This window comes from Anomaloglossus baeobatrachus, chromosome 9 (genome assembly GCF_048569485.1).
Source record: "Anomaloglossus baeobatrachus isolate aAnoBae1 chromosome 9, aAnoBae1.hap1, whole genome shotgun sequence".
Taxonomy (NCBI): Eukaryota; Metazoa; Chordata; class Amphibia; order Anura; family Aromobatidae; genus Anomaloglossus; species Anomaloglossus baeobatrachus.
Genome location: NC_134361.1, coordinates 85,526,998 through 85,554,188, shown reverse-complemented (window position 1 = coordinate 85,554,188; position 27,191 = coordinate 85,526,998). Strand labels below are relative to the sequence as shown.

The 27,191-nt window shown below is 50.8% G+C and overlaps 1 protein-coding gene across 2 annotated transcripts in view; it reads right to left on the bottom strand.

Annotated features, from left to right (window-relative positions):
- Positions 1 to 27,191, bottom strand: part of ATRX (ATRX chromatin remodeler) — a 355,842-nt gene that overhangs the window by 106,802 nt on the left and 221,849 nt on the right. For both annotated transcript variants that reach the window (XM_075323857.1, XM_075323858.1), the window contains 2 exons: positions 19,148 to 19,289; positions 5,516 to 5,625 (listed from right to left, as the gene is read on the bottom strand). In XM_075323857.1, coding sequence (XP_075179972.1) covers positions 5,516 to 5,625; positions 19,148 to 19,289 — 252 coding nt within the window. The remainder of the gene's footprint in view (positions 1 to 5,515; positions 5,626 to 19,147; positions 19,290 to 27,191) is intronic.

The following is a 27,191-nucleotide window of genomic DNA, read 5'->3' as shown; positions in this document are numbered from 1 at the left end:
CTCCTGTCTTCAGAGCGTTCACCGCCTGAAAAAGTGCATCGGCTCGCTAAAGAACCTCTTGGAAGCCGAGTCTGCCTTCCATTCGCGCAGCCACATGGCCCTGCGGACTGCCACAGAGTTAGCGGATGCCACCGCTGTACGGCTAGCAGAGTCTAAAACTGCGTTCATGGCATAGGCAGAAAAAGCTGACGCCTGAGAAGTCAAAGACGCAACCTGCGGAGCAGAATTACGTGTGACCGCATTAATCTCAGTCAGACAAGCTGAGATAGCTTGTAGTGGCCACACGGCTGCACAGGCCGGGGCAAAAGACGCGCCCGTGGCTTCATAGATGGATTTCACCAGGAGCTCTATCTGCCTGTCAGTGGCATCCTTTAGCGATGATCCATCTGCAACCGATACCACAGATCTAGCCGCCAATCTAGAGACTGGAGGATCCACCTTGGGACATTGAGCCCAACCCTTAACCACGTCAGATGGGAAGGGGTAACGTGTGTCAGTAAGGCGCTTAGTAAAGCGCTTGTCCGGAACCGCTCTGGGCTTCTGGACAGCATCCCTGAAGTTAGAGTGATCGAAAAGCGCACTCCGTGTACGTTTAGGGAACCGAAACTGGTGTTTCTCCTGCTGAGAAGTCGACTCCTCTACAGGTGGCGGCGGGGGAGATAGATCTAACACCTGGTTGATGGACGAGATAAGATCATTTACCAAGGCGTCCCCTTCAGGTGTATCAAGATTGAGAGCAACGTCAGTGTCAGAGCCCTGAGCTGCGACGTCCGCCTCGTCCTCCAGAGAGTCCTCGAGCTGGGAACCCGAGCAGCGTGAAGAAGTCGGGGAAAATTCCCAGCGGGCCCGCTTAGCCGGTCTGGGACTGTGGTCCGGGCCGGAGTCCTCCACGTGAGACCTAGGGCCCCCCTGGGAACGTGCTGCGGCGCGGACAGAGAGGGGCCTGGAGGTGAAGATCCAACAGGGCCCGGGGCTTGTGTAAGGACCGGTCTGGACTGTAAAGCTTCAAGCAGCTTGGCAGACCATTTGTCCATAGACTGAGCCATGGATTGTGAGAGTGACTCAGAGTTTTTCAGCAAAAAACTGCAAATTCTGTCCCTGCCGCCTGGAACAGGGGGAGCAGGGGGGTCTACCTGAGCCGAGGGGCCCACTAGTGACCGAGGCTCAGGATGAGGAAGCGAAACAGGGGTTGAGCATTGCTCACAGTGAGGGTAGGTGGAACCCGCAGGTAACTTAGCCGCACAAGAGGTACAGGTCGCAAAATAACCCTGTGCCTTGGCACCCTTGCTCCTTGTGGACGACATGCTGTTGTCTCCTAGGAGAGTGATCACTGAGGGTATATGGGAAGGGTATACAGCCCGACCGAACAGAAATATATAAATATATATATAGTATCTAATCCGGCACCCTAAGGGGACCAGCACCGGGTGACCGGTGTGGCTTACCGACCGCTAAAAAGCGGAGTATGTGTCCTCCAGATTCCCTGCCTTAGGTCTCCCAGCGTTGCAGAGCTTTTTCCAGGAAATCCTTCACCGGCAGAATGCCAAAGAAATGGCTGCCGGAGCTCTCAGGGGAGGAGTGGAGCCGTGGGCGGCGTTAGAAAAAGTGCGGGAATCTGGAGTCCCCACAGTGATCAGTGAGGGGGGAGGAAACATACAGGATGCTCCGGCCCTCACAGCCGACGTCAGGCCGGCCGTCCCGCCCTTACCCCTGATAGACAGGCCCGGGGGCGGGAGTTTTGCTACTAGGCCGCAATTGAAGCCGGGGACTAAATTTAAGACCGCGGCCGACAAACAGGCGCGGTCGGCGTGGAAGTCCGCCGGCCATCACAAATAAGCAGCTGCTGCAGCGTCCGGGATAAAGGCGCTCCATGCACATCCCCCATGGGGATACAGAGTACCTTAGTGATGCAGGGCCCGGTCCCTGAGGATAAATAAACTCCTGTCCGACAGATTCCCTCAGGGGCTGCGGAGGGAGCACGGTCCCAGTGGATGGATGACCGTTCAGGATCCCACTTCTCCCAGAGCCGCTAAGGGATGGTGAAGGAGACGGCATGAGGCTCCGGCCTTTGTACCCGCAATGGGTACCTCAACCTTAACAGCACCGCCGACATAGTGGGGTGAGAAGGGAACATGCCGGGGGCCCCGTGGGGGCCCACTTTTCTTCCAACCGATATAACTAATCTGAGATTCATGAGTGGATGTGTGCCTCCTTCCACACAAAGCATAAAACTGAGGAGCCCGTGATGCACGGGAGGGTGTATAGGCAGAGGGGAGGGGTTACACTTTTTAAAGTGTAATACTTTGTGTGGCCTCCGGAGGCAGAAGCTATACACCCAATTGTCTGGGTCTCCCAATGGAGCGACAAAGAAAATAAAACATTTTATTGGTACAATCCTATTTTGACTTTTCTCCTCGTTACAAATCTGTTGTCAGTCGTGCAGGTCATAAATGATACAGACGTGTGGTACACAAGGATAGCTAGCGCTAGTTCTGTAGATGACAAGTCTCTGGAGTAAAGGCTGCCGCTTACATTAGTTTTTCTAATGCACACGGCAGGCAGTGATTTAGGAGCATACATGGTTAGTCCTGCCCCGCTTGTTCCCGCATCATACGGTGTGCGACGTCACATTTACTGGCACCAGCTGTCAGCTATAGTGCACCTGTCCGGTGATAATAGTGATCTGCCCGCACTCTCCTCGTCATTGGGAGGTCAGAGGCTCAGCTCTTTATACCTTGATTGCCGCCATGTCAGATCTCATACACCTCTACCTGGTTTTGTGCAATGTCTGCAGCGCCGCTCACCTCCAGATGTGGCAGGTTATTTAATTTATGGATTGAATAGCTCATTGTGAAATTCCGGCTCTTCTTTCATTTCTTTTTGTTACACTATCCAAATTACTGGAGGTCCTGCCAATCTGTATACTACACACCTCAGCCCCCGAGCATCGTCTCACTACTACCATAGGTGTAAAACAACATGGATAAAAGAAATCCGGGTTTACTGCTGTGCTAGACAACACATGAATCCAGGAGTATGTGATGAAATCCTTTTTCTTTATTTCTGCACGTCAATGCATTTCAAAGACATATCTGTCTTCTTCATCAGGACAAAAGAACAGTAGTGATACTGTTCTTTTGTCCTGATGAAGACGACTGATATGTCTTTGAAACGCATTAACCAGCAGAAATAAAGAAAAAGGATGTCATCACATACTCCTGGATTCATGTGTTTTCTAGCGCAGTATAAGGCTATGCGCCCACGTTGCGTTCTGTCCCTGCAGAAATTTCTGCAGCGATTTGAACAGCACATGTGCGCTTCAAATCACTGCAGAAAAACTGCGTACTGAAAAGCAGATTTCATGCGCTCTGGATGCAGCCCCTCCCATAGACAGAGCGGGGGGGCTGCATCCAAAGCGCACGAAAGAAGTGACATGTTGCTTTTTAGAACGCAATTTGGCAGCATGCAAATCACTGTGTTGTAAAACGCAATGTGCGCATGGATTATGCACAATCTTCATAGATTGTGCTGGGGACGCAGGACGCATGCAGTTACGCTGCGGTGCAGAACGCAGCGTGACTGTATGCAATGTGCACACATGGGCACACAGCCTTAAACCTGGATTTCTTTTATCATATTGTTTTATCTCTCACTTCGGGGATGCTGTTGACCACTTTTTGATATATGTGCATCAAGGAGTTGTGCCTGACAACTTCAAGAGGTGAGTGTGCCTTTGGCACCATATTTGCGAACTCTTATACCTGGTAAGACTTTATGTGCGCTTTCTCTTCCACAGACAAATAATACTACCATAGGTGCTAAGAAGCAGCTTATCATCTGTTACATCAAGGCTTCAAAATCTTGCAATAATCGGCTGTCACCAGTTGAAACATGGGGATATATGGGCTATACTGTGCTTATATTTATGAAGCAAAGAAGAAAACACACGACCAAAATCCAAATTGCAAAGGTGATAATCTTTATTGACACAGGGGTAGGTGTGGGGCGGCACGAGACAAGTGAGGGCACGAACCGTCAATCTCTGACCAGAACACACAGACAAATGTCACAAAATCTTATAAACTGACATATTAGTCTATCCATAATACTCATATATAATCATATATTTAAAATTAGCAAAATAGTAGGTATATGATAGGTATATGGACACAAAAATAAACCAGGCAAAGCTGTGTCACAATGAAATGGGAGAGAAAAATTAATTCACATCCTGTGATGCGCACACGTGGCGGTCATGTGACCGGAACTGTCGGGCGGGAGGCGGCGCGGTTGGCGTGGAGCGTCCCGCGCTGCCTTGGATACTGCCTGCGTCACGGACATGTCAACCGGCACCGATTGGCTGACGCCTCCTTTTTAAACTCACACTCCCCCTCACTTGTCCACGCCCCCTGACGAAGGCTCTATAGCCGAAACGGCCGTCGGGAAGGACACGGACACCTCTCTCTGACCACCACAATCCCCCAGGTAAAGTGTGCCACTGGTTTATTTGATTTACATGAAGTCTGGAGTTTGGTTCCCTGATTTTCTAATGCAACACAGCTCTTATCTTGGTTATGGCATTGCCCTACCTTTATCCTTTTAGCTTGTGTCTTAGCCTTGATCGGGGACCCACATGGACAGGATGTGAATGAATTTTTCTCTCCCATTTCATTGTGACACAGCTTTGCCTGGTTGATTTTTGTGTCCATATACCTATCATATTCCTACTATTTTGCTAATTTTAAATATATGATTGATTATATATATGAGTATTATGGATAGACTAATATGTCAGTTTATAAGATTTTGTGACATTTGTCTGTGTGTTCTGGTCAGAGATTGACGGTTCGTGCCCTCACTTGTCTCGTGCCGCCCCACACCTACCCCTGTGTCAATAAAGATTATCACCTTTGCAATTTGGATTTTGGTCGTGTGTTTTCTTCTTTGCTTCATAATTATTACGACTTATCCTCAGTCCCCATCCAGTCCCTTATGCATAATATGGTTCTTATTGTTCATATATGTATCTGGTAAATCATGGTGTGGCTGTGGCTCTATTTGAATGTGCTTATATTTAGCCTTCCTAATCTGAAGAATATTGGCTTATGCTGCTAAACCAGAGATTACTACAGAAGGAGAGTTGTGCACCTGATGTTCACTGCTTTTCCTATATGCCCTCACCAATGACTAGAGGGTGGAGTGGATGCGTCAGTGTAAGCAACACTATACGACACAAGAAGTCATGGGAAATGGATTACATTGACAGTTCTCTAAGGCCGGGTTCAGACAGGCGTATTCCATAGTCCGTATACAGACTTAAAATGAGTAGACTGACCCTGGGTCTCCCAACACAAACTTACAGCCTCATATCAGTCTATGAGGGCAGTACATCAATGAAGTATGCCCGTCTGAACCTGGCCTAACTAGAAATTTACACTTAAGGAATGTAGCAAGAAAATAAAAATTAAGGAAGTCATCTGCCATATGCATCATTCTAAGAAAGTTAAACATGTACCTGTAACGTCTTTCCAAGTCCCATACAATGAGCCAAAATGCACCCAGAACCTCTCTCTTTCTTTGCTTTCTTCAAAGATTCACAGCAACAATCCCACATAAACTGGACACCTAGAAGAGGATTTACAAAATATTAATACAGTCCCCTCTCTTGTGAGGTTCTTCACAAAACGGAAAGTGCAATCCCAAATTCTGGGTATCAGGGCAGTCTACAAATTGAAGGTATAGACTTATTATTTACAAAATTTCCACAAACTGAGAAGATCAATGGATAATGGCTTCACCAGCTTGACCAGCACAGTCATAGAAATGAGAGCTTCCACCATGACTGACTGCTGACTTCTGCGGTGGGGCAGCCGGCACTCACAAGAAGCAGCGCTCATCAGTTCTCAGCAATTGTACATGAATACAGCTGCATAAGACATCTCCTCACAGTCAGATTTACTTTCATAACACACAGCGTTGTCTTAATGTATGTATCTGCAGTAATTGCTGAGAATAAATAATGCACGCCTCCTCCTGAGTGATGGCTGGTATATGTGTACATAGAAATGCAGAATGACTGGGGCATGCGCAGTACAAGACAGCCATCAGTCACAAGCCTCATTTTTGGTTCTTGGTAATAGGGAGACACTCTGTCCCCTCATGTAAAGGCTCCGCTCGACCTGAGTAGGAGAAGCCTGCTACTGACAAAGCCATAGTTAGGAAAATAATGACATCTCAAAAATTATATTTCACAAGTTGATTGTTTTTCTACGATCTTTGACATAGAAACCAAAAGGGATTGTCTGGTCTAAAATGACAAGTGTGCAGCCACTATGGTTATGTTCACACGTTGATTCTTTGCATTTTTTTTCCATCAGTTTTCTGCAACTTAAAAGCTGCTTTTTACAGAACCAGCAAAAGCTAAAAGGAGATCTCAGAGATCTCATGCACACATGATTTATTTTTTTTTCTTGACTGAAATGGCAAAATGCTGCATTTTTGAGAGAAGCTGCATGTCAATTTTTTCAGCGTTACTGCAGCTTTTTTTCACCATTGAAAGCAATGAGAAAAAACGGATTTGTGTACTCCTCATAAAATCGTTTTCTCTTAGCCATCATTGGGGGACACAGGACCATGGGTGTTATGCTGCCTATCCATAGGAGGACACTAAGTAGATGCAAAAGCATAGCTCCTCCTCTGCAGTATACACCCCCTGGCCGGGCCAGGCAAGCTCAGTTTTAGTACACAAGCAGTAGGAGAAAAAAAAAAAAAAAAACAGTAAAAACTTCTCAACAGAGGAACATGAGAAAAAAAAAAAGAGTCAACCAAATAAGGTACTGAGAGAACCAAGGCGCAACAGGGTGGGTGCTGTGTCCCCCAATGAAGGCTAAGAGAAAATGATTTTACGGTGAGTACACAAAAATCCGTTTTTCTCTGACGCCTCATTGGGGGACATAGGACCATGGGACGTCCTAAAGCAGTCCATGGGTGGGAAACATAAAAGACGACAACACAACCCAAGGACTAGGAACCATTCCCGGACAGCCTGGAGCGCCTACTGAGAGAGGTGCTCTACTGCCGTTTGCAGAATTTTCCTACGCAGATTTGCCTCAGCTGAAGCCTGGGTATGGACTCTGTAATGCTTTGAAAATGTAAGTAGGCTTGACCAGGTCGCAGCCTTACACACCTGTTCCACTGAAGCCTGATGCCGAATGGCCCACGAAGCGCCAACTGCTCGCGTGGAATGAGCCCGCAGCCCACAAGGAATGGGCTTGAGTTGCAAGCGGTAGACTTCCTGGATCGCAGAGCGAATCCAGCGAGCCAGCGTCGCCTTTGAAGCTGCCTATCCCTTCTTAGGCCCCTCAGGTATGACTAACAAAGAGTTCGTTTTCCTAAATGGGGCTGTCCTGGATATGTAATATCTGAGAGCTCTGACGAGGTCTAACGAATGCAGAGACCTTTCCACCCTATGAACTGGGTGTGGACAAAAGGAAGGCAGGACAATGTCCTCATTCAAATGAAACGGGGTAAGAACCTTTGGAAGGAAATCCGGGAGAGGGCGCAGAACCACCTTGTCCTGGTGAAAGATCAGAAAAGGCTCGCGGCAAGAGAGTGCTGCCAGCTCCGAAACCCGTCTGATGGACATAATTGCCACTAAGAATGTTACCTTCCAGGACAGAAGAGCAAGGGAGGATTCCTTGAGAGGTTCAAAGGGAGACCTCTGGAGACCGTCCAGAACGAGGTTGAGGTCCCATGGTTCCAGCGGCCGTTTGTACGGGGGAACCAGATGGGAAACGCCCTGGAGGAAGGTCTTGACTTGCGGTTTTTGAGCCTGGCAGCATTGGTAGAAGATTGAGAGCGCCGAGACCTGCCCTTTAAGGGAACTGAGAGCCAACCCCGCTTGCAAGCCAGACTGTAGAAAATCGAGAATTCTGGGGATGGCCCGAGGCATAGGCTGGACGTTAGTTTCCCTGCACCATGAAAGGAAGATTTTCCACGTACGGTGGTAAATGCGGGCTGAAGCAGGCTTTCGGGCGCTGATCATGGTGGCAATAACCGCGGGGGAGAATCCCGCTCTTGTCAATATCCAGGTCTCAATGGCCATGCTGTCAGCTTCAGGGCACTGGAGTTCTGATGGGAAATGGGCCCTTGGGTCAGCAAGTCTGGGATGTCTGGAAGGCGCCACGGTGCGTCTGTGAGCATTTGTACTAATTCGGCGTACCAGGCGCGCCTGGGCCAGTCCGGTGCTATCAGTATCACCGGGACTCCCTCTGCCTTGATCTTCCTGATTACCCGCGGCAGCAGGGGTAGAGGTGGAAATATGTAAGGCAGGCGGAAGTGGTGCTAGGAGCAGACTAGAGCATCCGCCATGACTTTGGTGAAGACCCTTGGTGCGGTGGCAAGGCCGAAGGGTAGAGCTACGAATTGAAAAAGTGTGAGTCCTGAATTGCGAAGCGTAGGAACTTTTGGTGATCTGGGGCGATGGGTATGTGCAGGTACGCGTCCTTGATGTCTATGGAAGCGAGGAATTCCCCTTCGACCATGGATGCAATAATGGACCTTAGGGACTCCATTCTGAATCTCCGTACGTGCACATGTTTGTTTAGGTGTTTGAGGTCCAGGATGGGTCGAACTGACCCATCCTTTTTGGGGACCACAAAGAGGTTGGAATAAAAAACCCCGAACTTCTCGTCGTCTGGGACAGGTATTATCACTCCTGCTGTTTGGAGCGAGTGGATTGCTGAGAAAAAAGCTTTGCGTCGTTTTCGAGTCTTTGTGGGGTTTGAGAGAAAGAACCGACTCGGGGGTCGGGTCCGAAATTCTATGTGGTAACCGGAAGACACAAGGTCTCGCACCCATTTGTCGTCTGAGGCAGCAGCCCAGATGTGTTGAAAGAGCCGCAGTCGACCTCCTACAATGAGTGTGTCTTCCGGGGAGCCGAAGGAGTCATGAGGGGGGAAAACGTCGTGGCCGAATCTCCCTAGTCCTGGACTGTTTCGGTCTAGGCTGCCATGACGAAGTGGGTTTCGGGGAGGGCTGAGAAGGTCGGTCCCTGCGTAGTCCGCGGCTGGTGGCGGGGACAGCACGGGATGTCGACCAACCAAATGAGTTCCGAAAGGAGCGGAACGAGGACTGTGGACGTCTGGTGAAGGACGTCCTGGGCTTCAGCTGGGGAGGGAGGTACTCTTTCCTCCCGTGGCGTCAGAAATGAGCTTGTCCAGACGTTCGCCAAACAATCGGTCTGGAAAAAAAGGAAGGCCCGTGAGAGACTTCTTGGAGGCAGAGTCCGCTCGCCATTGTCGGAGCCAGAGAGCTCTACGGATGGCTATGGTATTTGAGGCAGCAAACGCTGCGCAGGTAGCAGCGTCCATGGAGGCCTGGATGAGGTACTCCGCCGCAGCGGCAATTTGAGCTGTTACCTCTGTGAAGGTCTGAGTGAACTGGGATTCCTCAAGCGAAGTGTTAAGTGATTCTGCCCAGACCGAGATCGCCTTTGCGACCCACACAGAGGCAAAGGCGGGCGAGAGGGAGGAACCTGCAGCCTCAAAAGCAGAGCGGGCGAGGTGCTCCACCTGTCTGTCTGTCGGGTCCTTAATGGAAGAACCATCGGGTAAAGACAGGAGTGTCTTTGTGGTAAGGCGGGAGACCGGGGGGGGTCGACCGAGGGCGGATCGGCCCAGCCCTTAGGGGCAGGTGAGGCAAAAGGGTACCGAGGCTCCATGAGTTTTCGGTTACCGAAGCGTCTGTCAGGCTTCTCCCTTTGCTTTGTGAGGATATCCTGAAACTCTGGGTGATCAGCGAAAACCTTTTGGGGTTTCCTTGCCCTCTTAAAGGAGACCGCATGGTCAGTGGTAGATGATGGGGGATCCTCCACATGCAGAGTTTGGTTGATTGCTGCTATAAGGGAGTCTATTGCAGTTTGATCATCTGGGGGTGATGAAACCCAGGAATCCTCCTGGTACAAACAGCATGTTACGGGGGGACCGGCAGATTAGGACCAGGGGGTATATATCCTAATCGCCAGTCGGGGCCCACCGTGCTCCAGATGACAAAGGAGCTGCTGGCACCTGAGGGTTAGGCGGAGACTATAGAGCTGGATGGCTCTGAGATAACCCAGGAACTCTGGGAACCGGTCACGTGTGTTGGGACACGTCAGACCGGACGACAACCCGATTAGCGTTTTGGTGCACCTAGCGCTACACCAACCACGTGTGCAGGAAACACGTCATGCCGGGTGGTAACCAGGTAGCGTTGACCGGAAGACCGCCACGAAAGCGCCCTGTCGGCCACGTGTGTAGGACACGTCAGGCCGAGCGGTCCTCCGATTAGCGTTTCTGGCCACCTCTCGACTGGCCACGTGTGTGTAGGACACGTCAGGCCAGATGGGTACACCAGTAGCGTTGACCGGGAAGCCGAGGAGGATAAGGAACACCCTGTTAACTCCACAGGGGTCCTGGGGTACGCTGTCCGTGCGCATAGGGGGCACAACCGGACAGGTGGCGCAGCAGGTGCGTTGTCCGTGTGCGTAGGGGGCACAATCGGACAGGTGGCGCAGCAGGTGCGTTGTCCGTGTGCGTAGGAGGCACAATCGGACAGGTGGCGCAACAGGTGCGTTGTCCGTGTGCGTAGGGGGCACAATCGGACAGGAAGCACAGCAGCCGCAGCCCAGTTAACGCCACTGGGCTGCTATAGCAAGACTGGAACGGCAGGAGGGAAGCACGGCGCCTGACCCTGATGTGCCGAGCCACGAATCTTGGCGTGACAGGCACCGTTCGCCTAACCCTACCTACCGCTTCCCAACATAGGCTTATGCCGCAATGAGGCTCTAACATGGAGGTGTGCTCTGACTGAGCAAAAGTGAAGACTGCGCACCTCCATGTTGTCTCCAGCCCCTTTTATAACCTGGGTCCGCCCCAAACCCAGGGTGGAACCACCAAGGTCCAATAGCAGAGTGCCATGTCATCAGTGACGTCACATGCGACCTATCCGGAACCGCCACGTCATTGATGACCTCATGGCAGCCACGCCCCAAACACTTCACCAGTCATCGTCTGACGACCAATACTGAGGTGCCAGATCATAGGGGCGGACCTCTGCGAGCCAGTCCGGAGTTGCCACGTCTTCAGGACACCTGACACCCTCTGTCCTATCAGGGCCTGCCACCTCACGGACATGCTCAGTGAGGTCCTTACCGGACCTAGCCTCTGGTGCACTAAGTGCCTGAGCATGCCCAGTAGCCTGAGCAACAGGCTCAGAAAGCAGACTATCAGTTTGAGCATGCTCAGTAGGCACATCCCAGAACTTAGACACAGCACGAAGTCCAAGTACCTGTGCAAAGAGGCTGTTAGGGTTAATTGTGGGAGCATGCTTAGTAGCCTGAACTGAGGACTTAGTCTCAGACATAACACAATCAGGCTGAGCATGCTCACTAGGCAAAACACCGGGCTTAAACTCTGGCTGGGGTAAATCGGCGCACGCATGCGCACTAGCCGCCTCTCCACACTTAGACGTGGTGGAAGGAACAGCCAACTGGACGACCCGAGGCACGGCTAAGAACGGCAGCCGGCGCATGGGCGCAACAGGAACCGCAGCAGGCTGCTTGCGGCTATGGCGGTGCCGGTTCGTAACACAGCATTCTCCCTCCTCCAGCTCTTCAGAAGCCGTGGAGCATGTGGGAGAGCCTGCCCTGTGTGCTCCCGAGGGAGAGCCCGCTGGAGACACCCGGCCGTGTGCCCTTTTCCTGATCCCTGCAACCGGATTACCTCAGAATGATCCTCCATAGGGGTATCCTCAGGCTGCGTTCCGTCCAGGGACCCAGAAGGGTGTGGAGGACGACATTGCATAGCCAGAACCAGGTTCTGTGACAGTTTTTCCATGGATTGGGACAGAAACTGTGCCCATTCCAGTGGGCTGGGGGCCCTAGGCTCTGGGCTGGCGGTTGCGGCGGTGGTGGCAGGGGGGTCTTGGGGGGCTATAGGGGCACAGGACTCACAGAGAGAAGAGGTGTGTTTACGTGGTAGCTCAACGTGGCAGGCAGTGCAGGCTGAATAATTGACTATGTGGGCCTTGGCCCTCTTAGTGCCTTATGAATTCTGCATGTTCCTAATAGGAGTATGCTAGGAGGGGGAGCAATGCTCAGCAGAACTACAATTGATAGCAAGCACCTCACCAGAGTCAGCCAATGACCCTGTCCTCAGGAAGGGCTTAGCGCGGCCGCGGGGGGCGGGGCTTAGCGCTAAAAGAGCGGGAAGATGAGTCAGTGTGCCCCCCCCCCCTGCTGTGGGTAGTAAAAAACGGCAGGAAGGGAGCTTCTGATCGTTATCCTCCCTCACCCTACAGTCAGCACACAGCTTGTCAGCAGTGGTTATCAGCCGCTTTGCTGGAGCAAGTAAACAGAGCAGATAAGTGAGTCCCTGAGCCCACCCCCTGCCACCAGAAATTATCTGCAAGACTTTCTGCAAACAGCAGAACTTCCCCCCAGCCAGCAAGCTAGAGAAAGTTAACACTGTGTGTGCAGGATCCTTGCTCCTTGCACATAAATACTGTAAATGGCCTGGGAGCCTTCTGCAGCGTCCTTTCTCCCTTTGTCTGGGAAACCAGTCATAGGGGGATCTCACCTGCTTTCCAGGCAGTGAAAATAGCAGAGCCAGCTTGCTGTGTCGTTGTCATATTCAACTCAGAGCCTGCAGAGAGGGGCTGAGGAATCAGTGCCATCTTCATCTCAGAGCCTGCGGAGAGGGGCTGAGGAATCAGTGCCATCTTCATCTCAGAGCCTGCAGAGAGGGGCTGAGGAATTGGGCTATAGGGCACAGGCCTCTACCCTGGGCTTTGGAAAATCGGTGTCTGTGGAACCCGTCGTCCAGCCCAGGATCCAGCGTCGCGGGAGGGGGTACGTGTAGGCAACGCTTCACGTTCCCGCCCGTTGATGGTAGTGGGAGACCGGTCCCAAAAGGAAACAGTCGCCCTCAAAAAATAACAAACCTTGAAAGGAAGTGCCTCCTACAGACACTAAGCTAAAACTGAGCTTGCCTGGCCCGGCCAGGGGGTGTATACTGCAGAGGAGATGCTATGCTTTTGCATCTACTTAGTGTCCTCCTATGGATAGGCAGCATAACACCTATGGTCCTGTGTCCCCCAATAAGGCGTCAGAGAAATGCAAAAAATACAACTGCGTTTTTATAGAATTTTTTGCGGTGAATGAAACTATCTTCATTTAAATATATACTGTAGACTAATGACCCCAAAAATAGGGACACAAAATGCAACAAAACCTGCTTTTCGGAATCAGCTTTTCTAATGCCAAGAGAGCAGCTTTTGTTGCAAAAAAACCCAAAAAGGAGCAAAAAAGCAACATGTGAACATAACTAACGTATCACTATGTGACTGCAGACGTGTAAACACTCACATTGCACATAATGTGTGCTGAGAGTATTATTTGGCGTCAGCAGTGTGAACATTCATCCAGAAGACGGTACATGCAATGCTATTGTATTTTGCACATCCAGAAATGATCTAATCGTATTCTGACCGGGAGCATATCAGGTGGACTGAGCCCTCGCGGGCAGTGTCCTCTCTACTCCTGTACCAGTCTGTGGCTTGTATTGTCCATTAATATTGTACTTTTTTTTTATTATGTATACCCTTTTCACATAGAAAGTGCCATGGAATAAATGGCACAATAATAATAATAATAATATCACATACTTACGACCACATGACCACTGTTCTCGGCAGTGATACCAGCGAATCCTCACAGCACACAGTATGAGCGATATGAGGGTTCACAAGTCCGCAGTTACAGAGTGACACAGGAGTGACTGCAGATATGTCATTTTAGACTGGGCAACCCCTTTACGTAATCTGGGGGTTAAGATATAGAACACAGAATGGATTTACCATCACAGTAAAACTCATTTAATGGTCAGTTCTTTTGACCCTCCTTTTTCTTTTAGTGAAAGCCTTACCATGTTCAAATGCATAAAAACCACTGTGGAGTCAGAGTGGGTGGAGATATGTTACATGTGAGCCCAGGATGGCAGCATGAGGACTTCCTGACTAAGTGATGTGTCTGGGAGTGTATGCTCATTTCAGATTGCTCTAGTTTAACCTATAAAAACAGTGGCGCAAAGTCACAATCCTCTAAGTTTGCAGGATTTATTATATTATTTAGGGGATATTTGTAAATTGTTATAGCAACGCTACGTTTTGGGGGAAAACTGCCCTGTACATGATCGTTGTGGTAATCAGGGCTGTGTGGGTCTAATAGCAGCGCAGCAGTAAGCTAGGTTATTTGCTAGCCATACTAGAAGGCAAGTGGAAAACAGGACCAAGAGGAGCCGTGCTGCTTCCACTACTGACTACACAGGGGGATAGCTAATTACAGGGATTGTCTACCTTTTCCTTATTTTAATACATGTGTGTTGGGGGTACATAATTCTGCTCTTCTGCTCTTTAACATACAGGTATTACAGGTTCTCATCTGTGAAATTCTGTCTACCTGTCCACTTGTCCATATAGGCTTCCTCAGACTGCACAGCCCACCCAAGAACATACACATCCTTAGATGACTTATTATATAATATATATATTATTAATTATATGTGTATATGTATATATATATATATATATCTATATATAATTGCCTTATTCTGTCTGTCTGTCTGTCTGTCATGCTCCGAAATTGCGTCCTTACGGTGACACAAAGCTGATTGGCCGCTGGGCTCGCCATGGCCCCGCCCCCCCACACGGATTGGCCTCTCGCCCCGGCTCTCTGCAGGCCCCGCCCCCCTCACGCAATGCACGCTCGCTCTGGCCCAACTGACACGGAGCCGCGACTCCCAGGTGAGTACACACACACATCAGATCACACTCACTCTCACACTCACTCTCACACATCACATCCACACACTCACAACATCCTGGGATATCGCTTGCTTCTACACCGGCTCCGTCAGGATCCCAGCAGCGCCACACATAACCTTGCGATGCTGGCATCTTGACGGAGGCCGTGAAAGCTGGTAACCATTATACACATCGGGTAACTAAGGTCCCTTAGTTACCCGATGTGTATCATAGTTACCAGTGTACACCGGCTCACACTCACTCTCATACACACCTAACACACACATCACATCGCATCCACACATCAAGGTCCTGCAGCGGCGGAAAATACAGACACATAACAGCACACACACACACATACACACACACACACATACACACACACAAATCAGATCACACTCACTCTCACACACACATCGCATCCACATACTCACAACATCCTGGGATATCGCTTGCTTCTCGGCGGCGATACTGTGCTGTTGTGAGCTTCCAGGACCTGCGGGAGGATCACATGGCCAGAAGCATGTGATATCCCCGGATGTTGTGAGTATAAGCGCGTATGTGCGATATCGTCAGTGTCTGTGTGTGTGAGTGTATGCGATCGGGTGTGTGTGAGTGGATGCGATCGGGTGTGTGTGAGTGGATGCGATCGGGTGTGTGTGAGTGGATGCGATCGGGTGTGTGTGAGTGGATGCGATCGGGTGTGTGTGAGTGGATGCGATCGGGTGTGTGTGAGTGGATGCGATCGGGTGTGTGAGTGTCGGCGTGCTGGAGGAGGCTGGGAGCAGAGAGGCTGATCATGGGGAAGGCTGGGAGGAGAGAGGCTGATGCTGGGGGAGGCTGGGAGGGGGAGGCTGGGACGAGGGAGGCTGATGCTGGTGGAGGCTGATGCTTGGGGAGGCTGATGCTGGGGGAGGCTGGAAGGAGAGAGGCTAATGCTGGTGGAGGCTGATGCTTGGGGAGGCTGATGCTGGGGGAGACTGGGAGGGGAAGGCTGATGCTGAGGGAGGCTGGGAGAAAGGAGGCTGGGAGGAGAGAGGCTGATCCTGGGGAAGGCTGGGAACGGGAGGCTGATGCTGAGGGAGGCTGGAAGGAGAGAGGCTGATGCTGGGGGAGGCTGGAAGGAGAGAGGCTGATGCTGGTGGAGGCTGATGCTTGGGGAGGCTGATGCTGGGGGAGACTGGGAGCGGAAGGCTGATGCTGAGGGAGGCTGGGAGGAAGGAGGCTGGGAGGAGAGAGGCTGATTCTGGGGAAGGCTGGGAAGGGGAGGCTGATGCTGGGGGAGGCTGGAAGGAGAGAGGCTGATGCTGAGGGAGGCTGATGCATGGGGAGGCTGATGCTGGGGGAGACTGGGAGCGGAAGGCTGATGCTGAGGGAGGCTGGGAGGGGGAGGCTGGGAGGAAGGAGGCTGGGAGGAGAGAGGCTGATCCTGGGGAAGGCTGGGAAGGGGAGGCTGATGCTGAGGGAAGCTGGAAGGAGAGAGGCTGATGCTGGGGGAGGCTGGAAGGAGAGAGGCTGAGGCTGGGAGGAGAGAGGCTGATGCTGGGGAAGGCTGATGCTGAGGGAGGCTGGGAGGGGAAAGCTGATGCTGGGGAAGGCTGGGAGGACGGAGGCTGGGAGGAGAGAGGCTGATCCTGGGGAAGGCTGGGAGAGGGAGGCTGATGCTGTCGGAGGCTGATGCTGGGGGAGGCTGGAAGGAGAGAGGCTGATGCTGGTGGAGGCTGATGCTTGGGGAGGCTGGGAGAGGGAGGCTGATGCTGAGGGAGGCTGGGAGGAGGGAGGCTGGGAGAGGTAGGCTGAGAGAAGAGAGGCTGATGCACACACACACACACACACACACACGCGCGCGCACTGCACAACACACCACACACACACACTGGGAACCACAAACAACTGCCCTACACAGACACCCACACACACAGACAACGCTGCACACACACAACACGCAACACACACACAACGCGGCACACAAATATACGCACATACCGCACAACACACACATTGCACAAAACATACCTCCCCCCAAAACACACCACACACACAAACCGCGCAACACACACACACAACGCTACAGACACACAGCGCTCCACAAACAACGCAACACACGCAACACACATACAACACCGCTCTCACCCCCCGTCACACCCAGACAACACCCAGAACATGTACAGCACCTACACAAACACTTGGTAACTACACACAACAACATATATATATATATATATATATATATATATATATATATATATAACAAAAATCATACATGAACTACACAATACGTAAATTCTATGAAAAAAAACAAAAAGCCAGCACCAAATGTGCACTACAGCACTAAACATTCCAAACTGTACTTATTATAAAAAATGTTTTGAGATTTTTGGCAAAAAAATTGCAATTTCTTGAGCTGCTTCGCCACGTCACGGCAAATCTCATTTGAAGCAGTCCTACACTAAAATATTTTTATAAAATGTGCCATACGGCCTCACATATGAATAGTAGAACTGCTCTTAGCAGCACTCACCTGGTCTATTTCAATCCCGTACCCATGACTAAGTCATGGCTGTGGGCGGGACAGGTCCAAGCAAATGCTGCATGAAGTAAATAGCCTGTGGACAAAGCCTAATGACTTAATGTGAACAGTCACCAACCGCCAAAATCCAGACAGATGGAATACATCCCAAATTGGGGTGCATAGCAAGGTGGAGGTCAACCACCGACCAATTCAATGAAAAAAAACAAAAAGCCAGCACCAAATGTGCACTACAGCACTAAACATTCCAAACTAGAATACCCGATGCGTAGAATCGGGCCACCTTCTAGTATATATATATTTGCCTTATTCTGTCTGTCTGTCATGCTCCAAAATTGTGTCCTTACGGTGACACAAAGCTGATTGGCCGCTGGGCTCGCCATGGCCCCGCCCCCCCACACGGATTGGCCTCTCGCCCCGGCTCTCTGCAGGCCCCACCCCCTCACGCAATGCACGCTCGCTCTGGCCCAACTGACACGGAGCTCCGACTCCCAGGTGAGTACACACACACACACATCAGATCACACACACCTCACACATCGCATCCACACACTCAACATCCTGGGATATCGCTTGCTTCTACACCGGCTCCGTCACGATCCAAGCAGCGCCAGACATAACCTTGCGATGCTGGGATCTTGACGGAGCCCGTGAACGCTGGTAACCATTATACACATCGGGTAACTAAGGTCCCTTAGTTACCCGATGTGTATCATAGTTACCAGTGTACACCGGCTCCCGGTACACATGTGCAGGGAGCCGGCATTATACTCCTCTCCCCCCAGGACTACTCCTCCTATTACAGTCCTCCTATTATACTCCTCTCTGAGTATAATAGGAGAACTATTATAGCATGGGGGATGTAGCACGATGGGGGGTGCGCAGCATGGGGGATGTAGCACGATGAGGAGTGCGCAGCATGGCGGATGGAGCACGATGGCGGGTGCGCAGCATGGGGGATGTAGCACGATGGGGAGTGCGCAGCATGGGGGATGTAGCACGATGGGGAGTGCGCAGCATGGGGGATGTAGCACGATGGGGAGTGCGCAGCATGGGGGATGTAGCACGATGGGGGGTGCGCAGCATTGGGGATGGAGCATGATGGGGAGTGCGCAGTATGGAGGATGGAGCACGATGGGGAGTGTGCAGCATGGAGGATGGAGCACGATGGGGAGTGCGGAGCATGGGGGATGGAGCACGATGGGGGGTGCGCAGCATGGGGGATGGAGCACGATGGGAGGTGCACACCTCCCCCCAACACACACACACACACACACACAGGGAACCACAAACACCGCCATACACAGACACCCACACACACAGACAACGCTGCACACACACAACATCCAACACACAAACACCGCGGCATACATAAATATACGCACATACCGCACAACACACACATTGCACAAAACATACCTCCCCCCAAAACACACCACACCCACACAAACCGCGCAACACACACACACACAACGCGACAGACACACAGCGCTCCACAAACAACGCAACACACATACAACACCGCTCTCACCCCCCGCCACACCCAGACAACACCCAGAACATGTACAGCGCCCTACACAAACACTATATATATCTATAACAAAAATCATACATGAACTACACAATACGTAAATTCTAGAATACCCGATGCGTAGAATCGGGCCACCTTCTAGTATATATATAATGAGACTAACATGTGGACTGTGTTTGGTTTTACACTGCTGCGGGGTCAAAGGTTAGATTTTATGCGTCCATATAAACAATATGCAGTCTTACCATCAACTTGATGAGGTTTAAGCTTTGTGACTAAGTTCCTGTGGACCTGAAGCAAAGGTTCTTTTGTTTCCTCATTTTCATCCAAAACAAGTTTTGTGGTAATTGGACATTTAACCGGTGAAGCATCTTCTACAAGAATAACCTAATAATTAAGATTAGATAGAAAGTAGGCCATCAGTGAAAGCGGTCCGACACACAAAACGGTTATGAAATGGCAAATGTGTGTACAATACAAACTAAGGTTTGGGTAAATCAATGTTTTAAAAATGGACATACTCCCACGCTTTCTATATCTATACCAGACAGTCCCTATAATCCCGCCCAACCTATTCTTCTTTAAACTTCAGTCGGCCCTCAATTAATTTGTTTGGGGGGGGGTGGAAGACCCCGAATTGGAATCAACACACTACACAGAGCTAAGGAAGATGGAGGAGTGAGATTGCCTAATATCAAATTACAGTGGTGTTCAAAAGTCCTGCATAGGCATAAAAGAAAACCACATATTTCATACTTCTGCATCTCTACAATGAAACTGGTGGAACATATACGTTTTTGTAATCCCTCATTGTATGCCATACTCATTTTTGAATGTCTCAAGTGTATAGATTGTTATGATATGTGCATTTTTGATATTTTTTTTACAGCATACCCATACCTACACCAGTACAGTGTGTAGAATGGTGAAAAGGTTAATAAGTTCATTAACGTCCAATGCAAGTTCACACAGACTTAAATTTTACTTAAGATTTATTATTTTTTTATTTAATTCAGAGTCCTGAAAAGGGCCTTTTGAGTGCATCTTTAGCTTCTAATACTTTAGTGGCCAGCCTTTGCATCTCTGTGGCATTGAGTGAACAAGCTTCTGCAGATGTCACGAGTGATTATGTGGTTCCAGGCCTGTATCAAAGCCTTAATCAACTCTCTTTTGGTCCTTGGCTGTTTTTTAGATATCTCTATTGATACCTTGTGCCACAAATTTTCCATTGGATTGAGGTCTGGGGACTGGGCTGGCCAGTCAATAGTAGCCACCTTGTTCTTTTTTTTCCATTCCGTTACTGTCTTAGCTCTGTGACAAGGAGCATTATCATCCTGGAAGATATAATCCCCTGAAAACAGGTGTTGAGCAGAAGGCAGCATTTTCTTATTAAGGAGGTCCATGTATTTTTTTGCATTAACCATACCCTCCACAATATGAAGCCTTCCAACACCATTGGCTGCCATACAGCCCCAGACCATTACTTTCATCGGACGTTTCACAGAGAAGCTCAAACACTCTGGCTTGTACTCTTCATGTGGAAACCTTCTCACATAAGACTTGCCATCATTTCCTAAGATGCAAAAAGTGCTTTCATCACTAAATAGCACGTTTTCCCACTCATCCTTCCTCCATTTTGAATATTTCAATGCCCACAGTTTTCGCCTTTGTCTTTGTATGGCTGTCATCAATGGCTTCTTTCGGGCCTTGCACCCTCTCAAGCCTGCTTCCAAACATCTCTTCCTAACAGTTGATGTTGCTACCTCAATATTGCACTTTTCTTGCCATTCTCGCAGAAGCTGAGGAGAGGTGAGATTTCCATTGGCAAGGGATGTTCTTATCAGTACTCTATCCTCCCTTTTAGTTGACTTTCTGGGCCGACCAGATCTGAACCTGTCCTGGGTAATTCCAAGCTTATGTTTCTGCAAAATTCTTACAACTGTACTCTGATTACAGCCGACCTTCCTTGCGATCTGGGGGCCAGTATAACCCTCTTCATGTAGCACCACAACTCGCACACGATCCTCCGCTGACCAAAATCTGAAGGCTCCCATCATAAAGCACTACAGTTAGTGATGAGCGAGCATGCTTGTTACTACTCGGTACTCGCACGAGTATCACTGTACTCTGTCTACTCGGCGGGGACCGAGTAATCTCGCGATACTCGTGCTGTACTCGTGGTCTTCATTTCTGCATGTTGGCGCTCTTTTGAGAGCCAGCCCTCATGCAGGGATTGGCTGGCAGACCACTGCAATGCCACAGCCCTGTTAGTTGTGGAATTGCAGTGATTGGCCGGCCTGCACAGCGTGACCGAGCCTTTATACCAGCCGGCGCGCTGTGCTCTGCTCACAGCTATCCAGACAGTCAGTGCAGGGAGAGTGTCGCTGCTTCAGGGAAAGGTTTGCGGCCCTTTATAGCTATTTCCGTAGCAGGGCTGCAAACAGTGTGACCAAAAGTCCTTCTCAGGACTATTCTAGTTGTATACAGGCAGGCAGGGTATAGCCAGGTTGGAGTACAGTAGCAGAGTCCTTCTCAGGACTATTGTTGCTGTATACAGGCAGGGTATAGCCAGGTTGGAATACAGGCTAGTGACCAAAAGAGTCCTTGTCAGGACTATTGTAGCAGTATACAGGCAGGCAGGTAGGCAGGCAGGGTATATAGCCATTCCTAGTGGTGACCGTATACCAGCCTTCATCATATCTGGGGCTGGTGTATACAGTCTAAAACAGTCCAGATAGTGTCAGACTTCTCAGTAATTGTCGCTCCTAAAAACCTGTTAGGTTCTTATTGCGTCCGTGCTTGCATTTAAAAACCGCACGTGTGTGCCTGTCGGTGACAGCGTACAGGTGCACTTGTGTGCATTTTTCACAAACTATTATATAACGCACAAGTCTAGTGAATAATACACGTCAGTCAGCAGTGGCTGATAGTGTCAGACTTCTCAGTAATTGTCGCTCCTAAAAACCTGTTAGGTTCTTATTGCGTCCGTGCTTGCATTTAAAAACCGCACGTGTGTGCCTGTCGGTGGCAGCGTACAGGTGCACGTTTTTCACAAACTATTATATAACGCACAAGTGTAGTGTATAATACACGTCAGTCAGCAGTGGCTGATAGTGTCAGACTTCTCAGTAATTGTCGCTCCTAAAAACCTGTTAGGTTCTTATTGCGTCCGTGCTTGCATTTAAAAACCGCACGTGTGTGCCTGTCGGTGGCAGCGTACAGGTGCACGTTTTTCACAAACTATTATATAACGCACAAGTGTAGTGTATAATACACGTCAGTCAGCAGTAGCTGATAGTGTCAGACTTCTCAGTAATTGTCGCTCCTAAAAACCTGTTAGGTTCTTATTGCGTCCGTGCTTGCATTTAAAAACCGCATGTGTGTGCCTGTCGGTGGCAGCGTCAGGCTCCATATTGTCCCTGGATAGAGATGTGCATGAGGGCCTCAAAACATTGTTCCCATTGCAAAGGAGTGGGTCTCCTGTCGTTGTAATGCCCATTCTGAAAGAATGGGCGAAAAAATTTACCACTGGGGGTATACCTGAAACAACGGTCTAACTATTGTAACGGTCATCATGATGGCGCCTGAGGAGAAGGAGGAGCAGTCCAGCGATTAGCCAAAGTCCAGAAGTGTGTTACCATGGGTGAGTGGAGGTACATGGCAAAATCCCGTTACAAACTTTAAATTCCGCTGTCATTTGCTGGTGGTGTGGTGAAGTCTGGCCCAATCCAACCCTTGTTCATCTTGATTAGAGTCAGCCTGTCAGCATTTACAGTTGACAGGCAGGTGCGTTTATCTGTAATGATTCCACCTGCGGCACTAAAAACACGCTCTGACAAAACGCTAGCGGCAGGGCAGGCCAGGACTTCCAAGGCGTAGAGAGCCAATTCATGCCACGTGTCCAGCTTGGATACCCATTAATTGTAAGGCACAGAGGAATGTCAGAGTACAGTTGTTTGATCTGCAAGGTACTCCTTGAGCATCTGGGCAAACTTAGGATTTCTTGTGGCACTACCCCGCACCTCAGGGGCTGTGGTATGTGAGGGGCTGAGAAAACTGTCCCACATCTTAAAGACTGTTCCCCTACCTCTGGCGGATTGGACTTGTGCCCCTCTCGGCTGTACGCCTTGGTTGTCCACTGATTCCTGACCTATGCTGCTATCGTTTTGTGAGGGGAATGCTTTGCCTACTTCCGTGACTATGGCCTTCTGGAACTGCTGCATTTTTCCTGACCTCTCCGCCTCGGGAATAAGAGACAAAAAGTTCTCCTTGTAGCGTGGGTCTAACAGTGTTACCAACCAGTAATGATTGTCGGCCAAGATGTTCTTAACGCGAGGGTCACGAGACAGGCAGCTTACCATAAAGTCAGCCATGTGTGCCAGACTCTTAACAGCCATCACTTCAGTATCCTGACCAACACGATGACTGAACATGCTGTCCTCCTCCTCCTCCTCCTCCTCATCATCATCTACCCTGTCCTCTGGCCAGCCACGCTGAACCGAGGATATGACTGCATGTCATATCCTCAATTTGGCCAGAGAGTTGCTCCATGTCTTCATCCTCCTCCTCGTCATAGTCCTCCACTGCACGTTGTGATGAGACGAGGCTGGGCTGTGTGTTATCACCCACACCCACTACTGTTTCTTGCTCAAACTCATCGCGCTCCGCCTGCAATGCATCATGGTTGTTTTTTGAGCAGAGACCATTTTAGAAGGCAGAGAAGCGGTATGGTGACGCTAATAATGTCGTCATCGCCGCTCACCATCTTGGTGGAGTCCTCAAAGTTTTGGCGGATGGTACATAGGTCTGACATCCATCTCCACTCCTCAGGTGTTATGTGTGGAGTTTGATCCATTTCCCTACGGCTTAGGTGATGCAGGTACTCAACAACTGCCCTCTTCTGCTCACATATCCTGACCAACATGTGCAGAGTTGAATTCCAACGCGTGGGGACATCACACACCAGTCTGAGCCGGAAGATGCAAATGGCGCTGAAAGCCAGCAAGGCCGGCTGAAGCAGTAGGTGACTTTCGAAAATGTGCAGACAGGCGGCGAACTTTTACCAGCAGATCAGACAGCTCTGGGTATGACTTTAGAAACCGCTGAACCACGAGGTTGAGCACATGGGCCACGCATGGAACATGTGTCAGCTGGCCTCGCCTCAAAGCCGCCACCAGGTTCCGGCCATTGTCACACACGACCTTTCCTGGCTTTAGGTTCAGAGGTGTGAGCCAGTGATCTGCCTGCTGTTTCAGAGCTGTCCACACCTCTTCTGCATTGTGGGGTTTGTCACCTATGCAGATTAGCTTCAGCACAGCCTGTTGCCGCTTCGCCGAGGCAGTGCTGCAGTGCTTCTGTGTCGCCCTGGACAAGCCAGGGGCCACAGAGCACAACACTTACACACCCCACACTCCCTGCAGGCATATCATAGTCAAAACACAAAATCCTTGTTGCCTTCCCCAGGGGCTGTTGTCCACACCAGGGGGTGGAGCCAGGCGGTTGGTCTCCACCCACCAAGGAGGAGGGAAAAAACAGGCAGTGAGAGTTAAGCTAAGGAAGTTGAAGGAGGAAAGTAGTAGAGAGGAGAAAAGTGACAGCAAAGAGCCTGAAGTTGGTCCGGGTGTGTGGCCCGGACAGGACAGCAAGGTTGGCAGGATGTGGTGACCGTCTGCAGTGGAGGCCGATTGGAGTCTGCCGTAAGGACCGTGGACGGGTGGTGACCCGGCCGTACCGGACCGGTATACAAAGAGAAGCCAGCACCATTGGCAGGGGCCTTTCGGATCCCGGCAAGGCTTGGTGTCGCCGTGAATTTGCCAAATCCGTTAGTGAAGGGGACCTCAGGGTTTCCAAACAGCCAAGTCACGATAGAAGGCAACCGTCCAACCGTGAAGGGGAGACACCGCCACCGCCAAGTGCAACCGTCTCCCAGGGCCAGCGCCTGTGGGCAAAAGGGGCTCCTCCGGCCCATATCCAGGTCGGGGAGCGGGTTACCGGTGGGAAACCATCACTACCAACACTGAACTTAGGTGCAGGGAGAGACAGTCATCACTAACCTGCAGGGAGGAACAACCGCAGCAGTCCGAGGGACCCGTCCATCCAGCCACTTGTTTTACCGTGAACTGTGTCATCATCATTGGGCTGAGTGAGTACCTCCGTGCCGTGCGGCACAGCGCTGCCCCTGCGACCTTGCACCTCATCAGGCCCCGCAACCCGCCTGTCATCCATCACTACCCCATCACCGGGCCCTGGGACAACCAACCCCGCTACCCACGGCGTGGAGAAATAACAACAAAGCTGCTCCCTGTCACAGGCTCCCGGGATCCCCGTCCAGAGCAGCGGTGGTGTCCACACAATCACCACAACCGTGGATGGCGTCACGGACAATATCCCCAAAACCCAAACGACCCCTTTTCACTCACGGGCGATGAGCGCCGCTCGAGTCCCCGGGATCCGGCCATCGCTCGAGCCACCGAGCAGCAGCAGCCGTAGAGCAGCGGCAGCCGGACCCGAGCAGTGGGAGAGCGCAGCGTCCCCTCCTCCGCCCGCAACACTTCCAGCTTGGGACTGGTGTGTAGGGTAAAGTGGATGAGGATGCGCAGGAGGAGGAGGAGGCTGAGGAGCATGACATTCCGGAGCTGTAGAGTGTGGGTGAAACCCTGACTGAGGTAGGGCCTGCAAAACTTGGTGTGTGAAGGACGTGTTCCGTCCCTCGCTCAGACTGGGTCCCAGCTTCCACAATATTAACCCAGTGTGACGTCAACGAGATGTAGCGGCCTTGCCCACATGCACTTGTCCACGGGTCTGTGGTTAGGTGGACTTTGGCTGAAACAGCGTTATTCAGGGCACGTGTGATGTTTTGTGACACGTGGTTAGCAATGCGGGGACGGCACACCGGGAGAAATAGTGGCGGCTGGGGACCGAGTAATGTGGGACAGCTGCCACCATCAGGTCGCGGAATGCTTCTGTCTCAACCAGCCTAAAAGGCAACATTTCCAGCGCAAGCAGTCGCGAAATGTTAGCATTTAGAAGTGTGGCATGTGGGTCGTTGGCAGTGTATTTGCGCCTGCGTTCAAAGGTTTGCTGAATGGATAAACTGAACGCTGCGCTGGGACAAGGATGTGCTTGATGATGGTGTTATTTCTGCGTGGGCAACTGCAGGTGCAGGGCCGGAGGAGGCTTGTTCTCGGGCAGCATGGACAGGGGATTGGCTCGCATGCACAACAAGCGAAGACGAAGCAGTGACATCAGCAAGCACTGCTCCTCGACTCTGTTGTACATCCCACAAAGTCGGGTGCTTGGCTGACATGTGCCTGATCATGCTGGTGGTGGTCAGGCTGCTAGTTTTGGTACCCCTGCTGATGCTGGCACGGCAGGTGTTGCAAATGGCCTTTTTAGAATCATCTGGAGCCAACTTAAAAAACTGCCAGACTCGGGAAGACCTAACATTTGTACAGGCACCTTGTGTCGTGTTGTTCCGGGGAACAGTTGCCTGACGTCTGCCTGGGGCCACCACCCTGCTTCTTACTGCCTGTTGGGATGCTACGCCTCCCTCCCCCTGTGCACTGCTGTCCTCGCTCTGCATATCCTTCTGCCAGGTTGGGTCAGTTACTGGATCATCCACCACGTCGTCTTCCTCTTCCGCACCCTGCTCCTCCTCCTGACTTCCTGACAATTGTGTCTCATCATCGTCCACCCCTTGTTGAGACACGTTGCCAACTTCGTGAGAACGTGGCTGCTCAAATATTTGGGCATCTGTACATACGATCTCCTCATGACCCACTTCAACATGAGCTTGCGAGAGGCCAGAATGTGCGAATTGAAACGTGAACAGCTCTTCCGAGTGTCCAAGTGTGGGATCAGTAATGTCCGAGGACGTGTACTCGGCCTGGTGGTAGGAAGGAGGATCAGGTTCTGAAATGTGCGGTGCAGTATCACGGCTACTGACACTTGACCGTGTGGAAGACAGAGTGTTTGTGGTGGTGCCAATCTGACTGGAAGCATTATCCGCTATCCAACTAACAACCTGTTGACACTGGTCTTGGTTCAACAGCGGTGTACTGCTGCGGTCCCCAAGAATTTGGGACAGGACGTGCGAGCGAGTAGATGTGGCCCTTTGTTGTGGCGAAATTAGAGCTTGCACACGACCTCGGTCTCTGCCTGCACCACCATCACGTCCATTTCCTTGTTCGTTGACAACGCCCTTGCGCATTTTGCAATGCTGTGCTGATGTGTATTCACTAGACTTGTGCGTTATATCCAAGTTTTTGCAAAACGCACACAAGTGCAGCG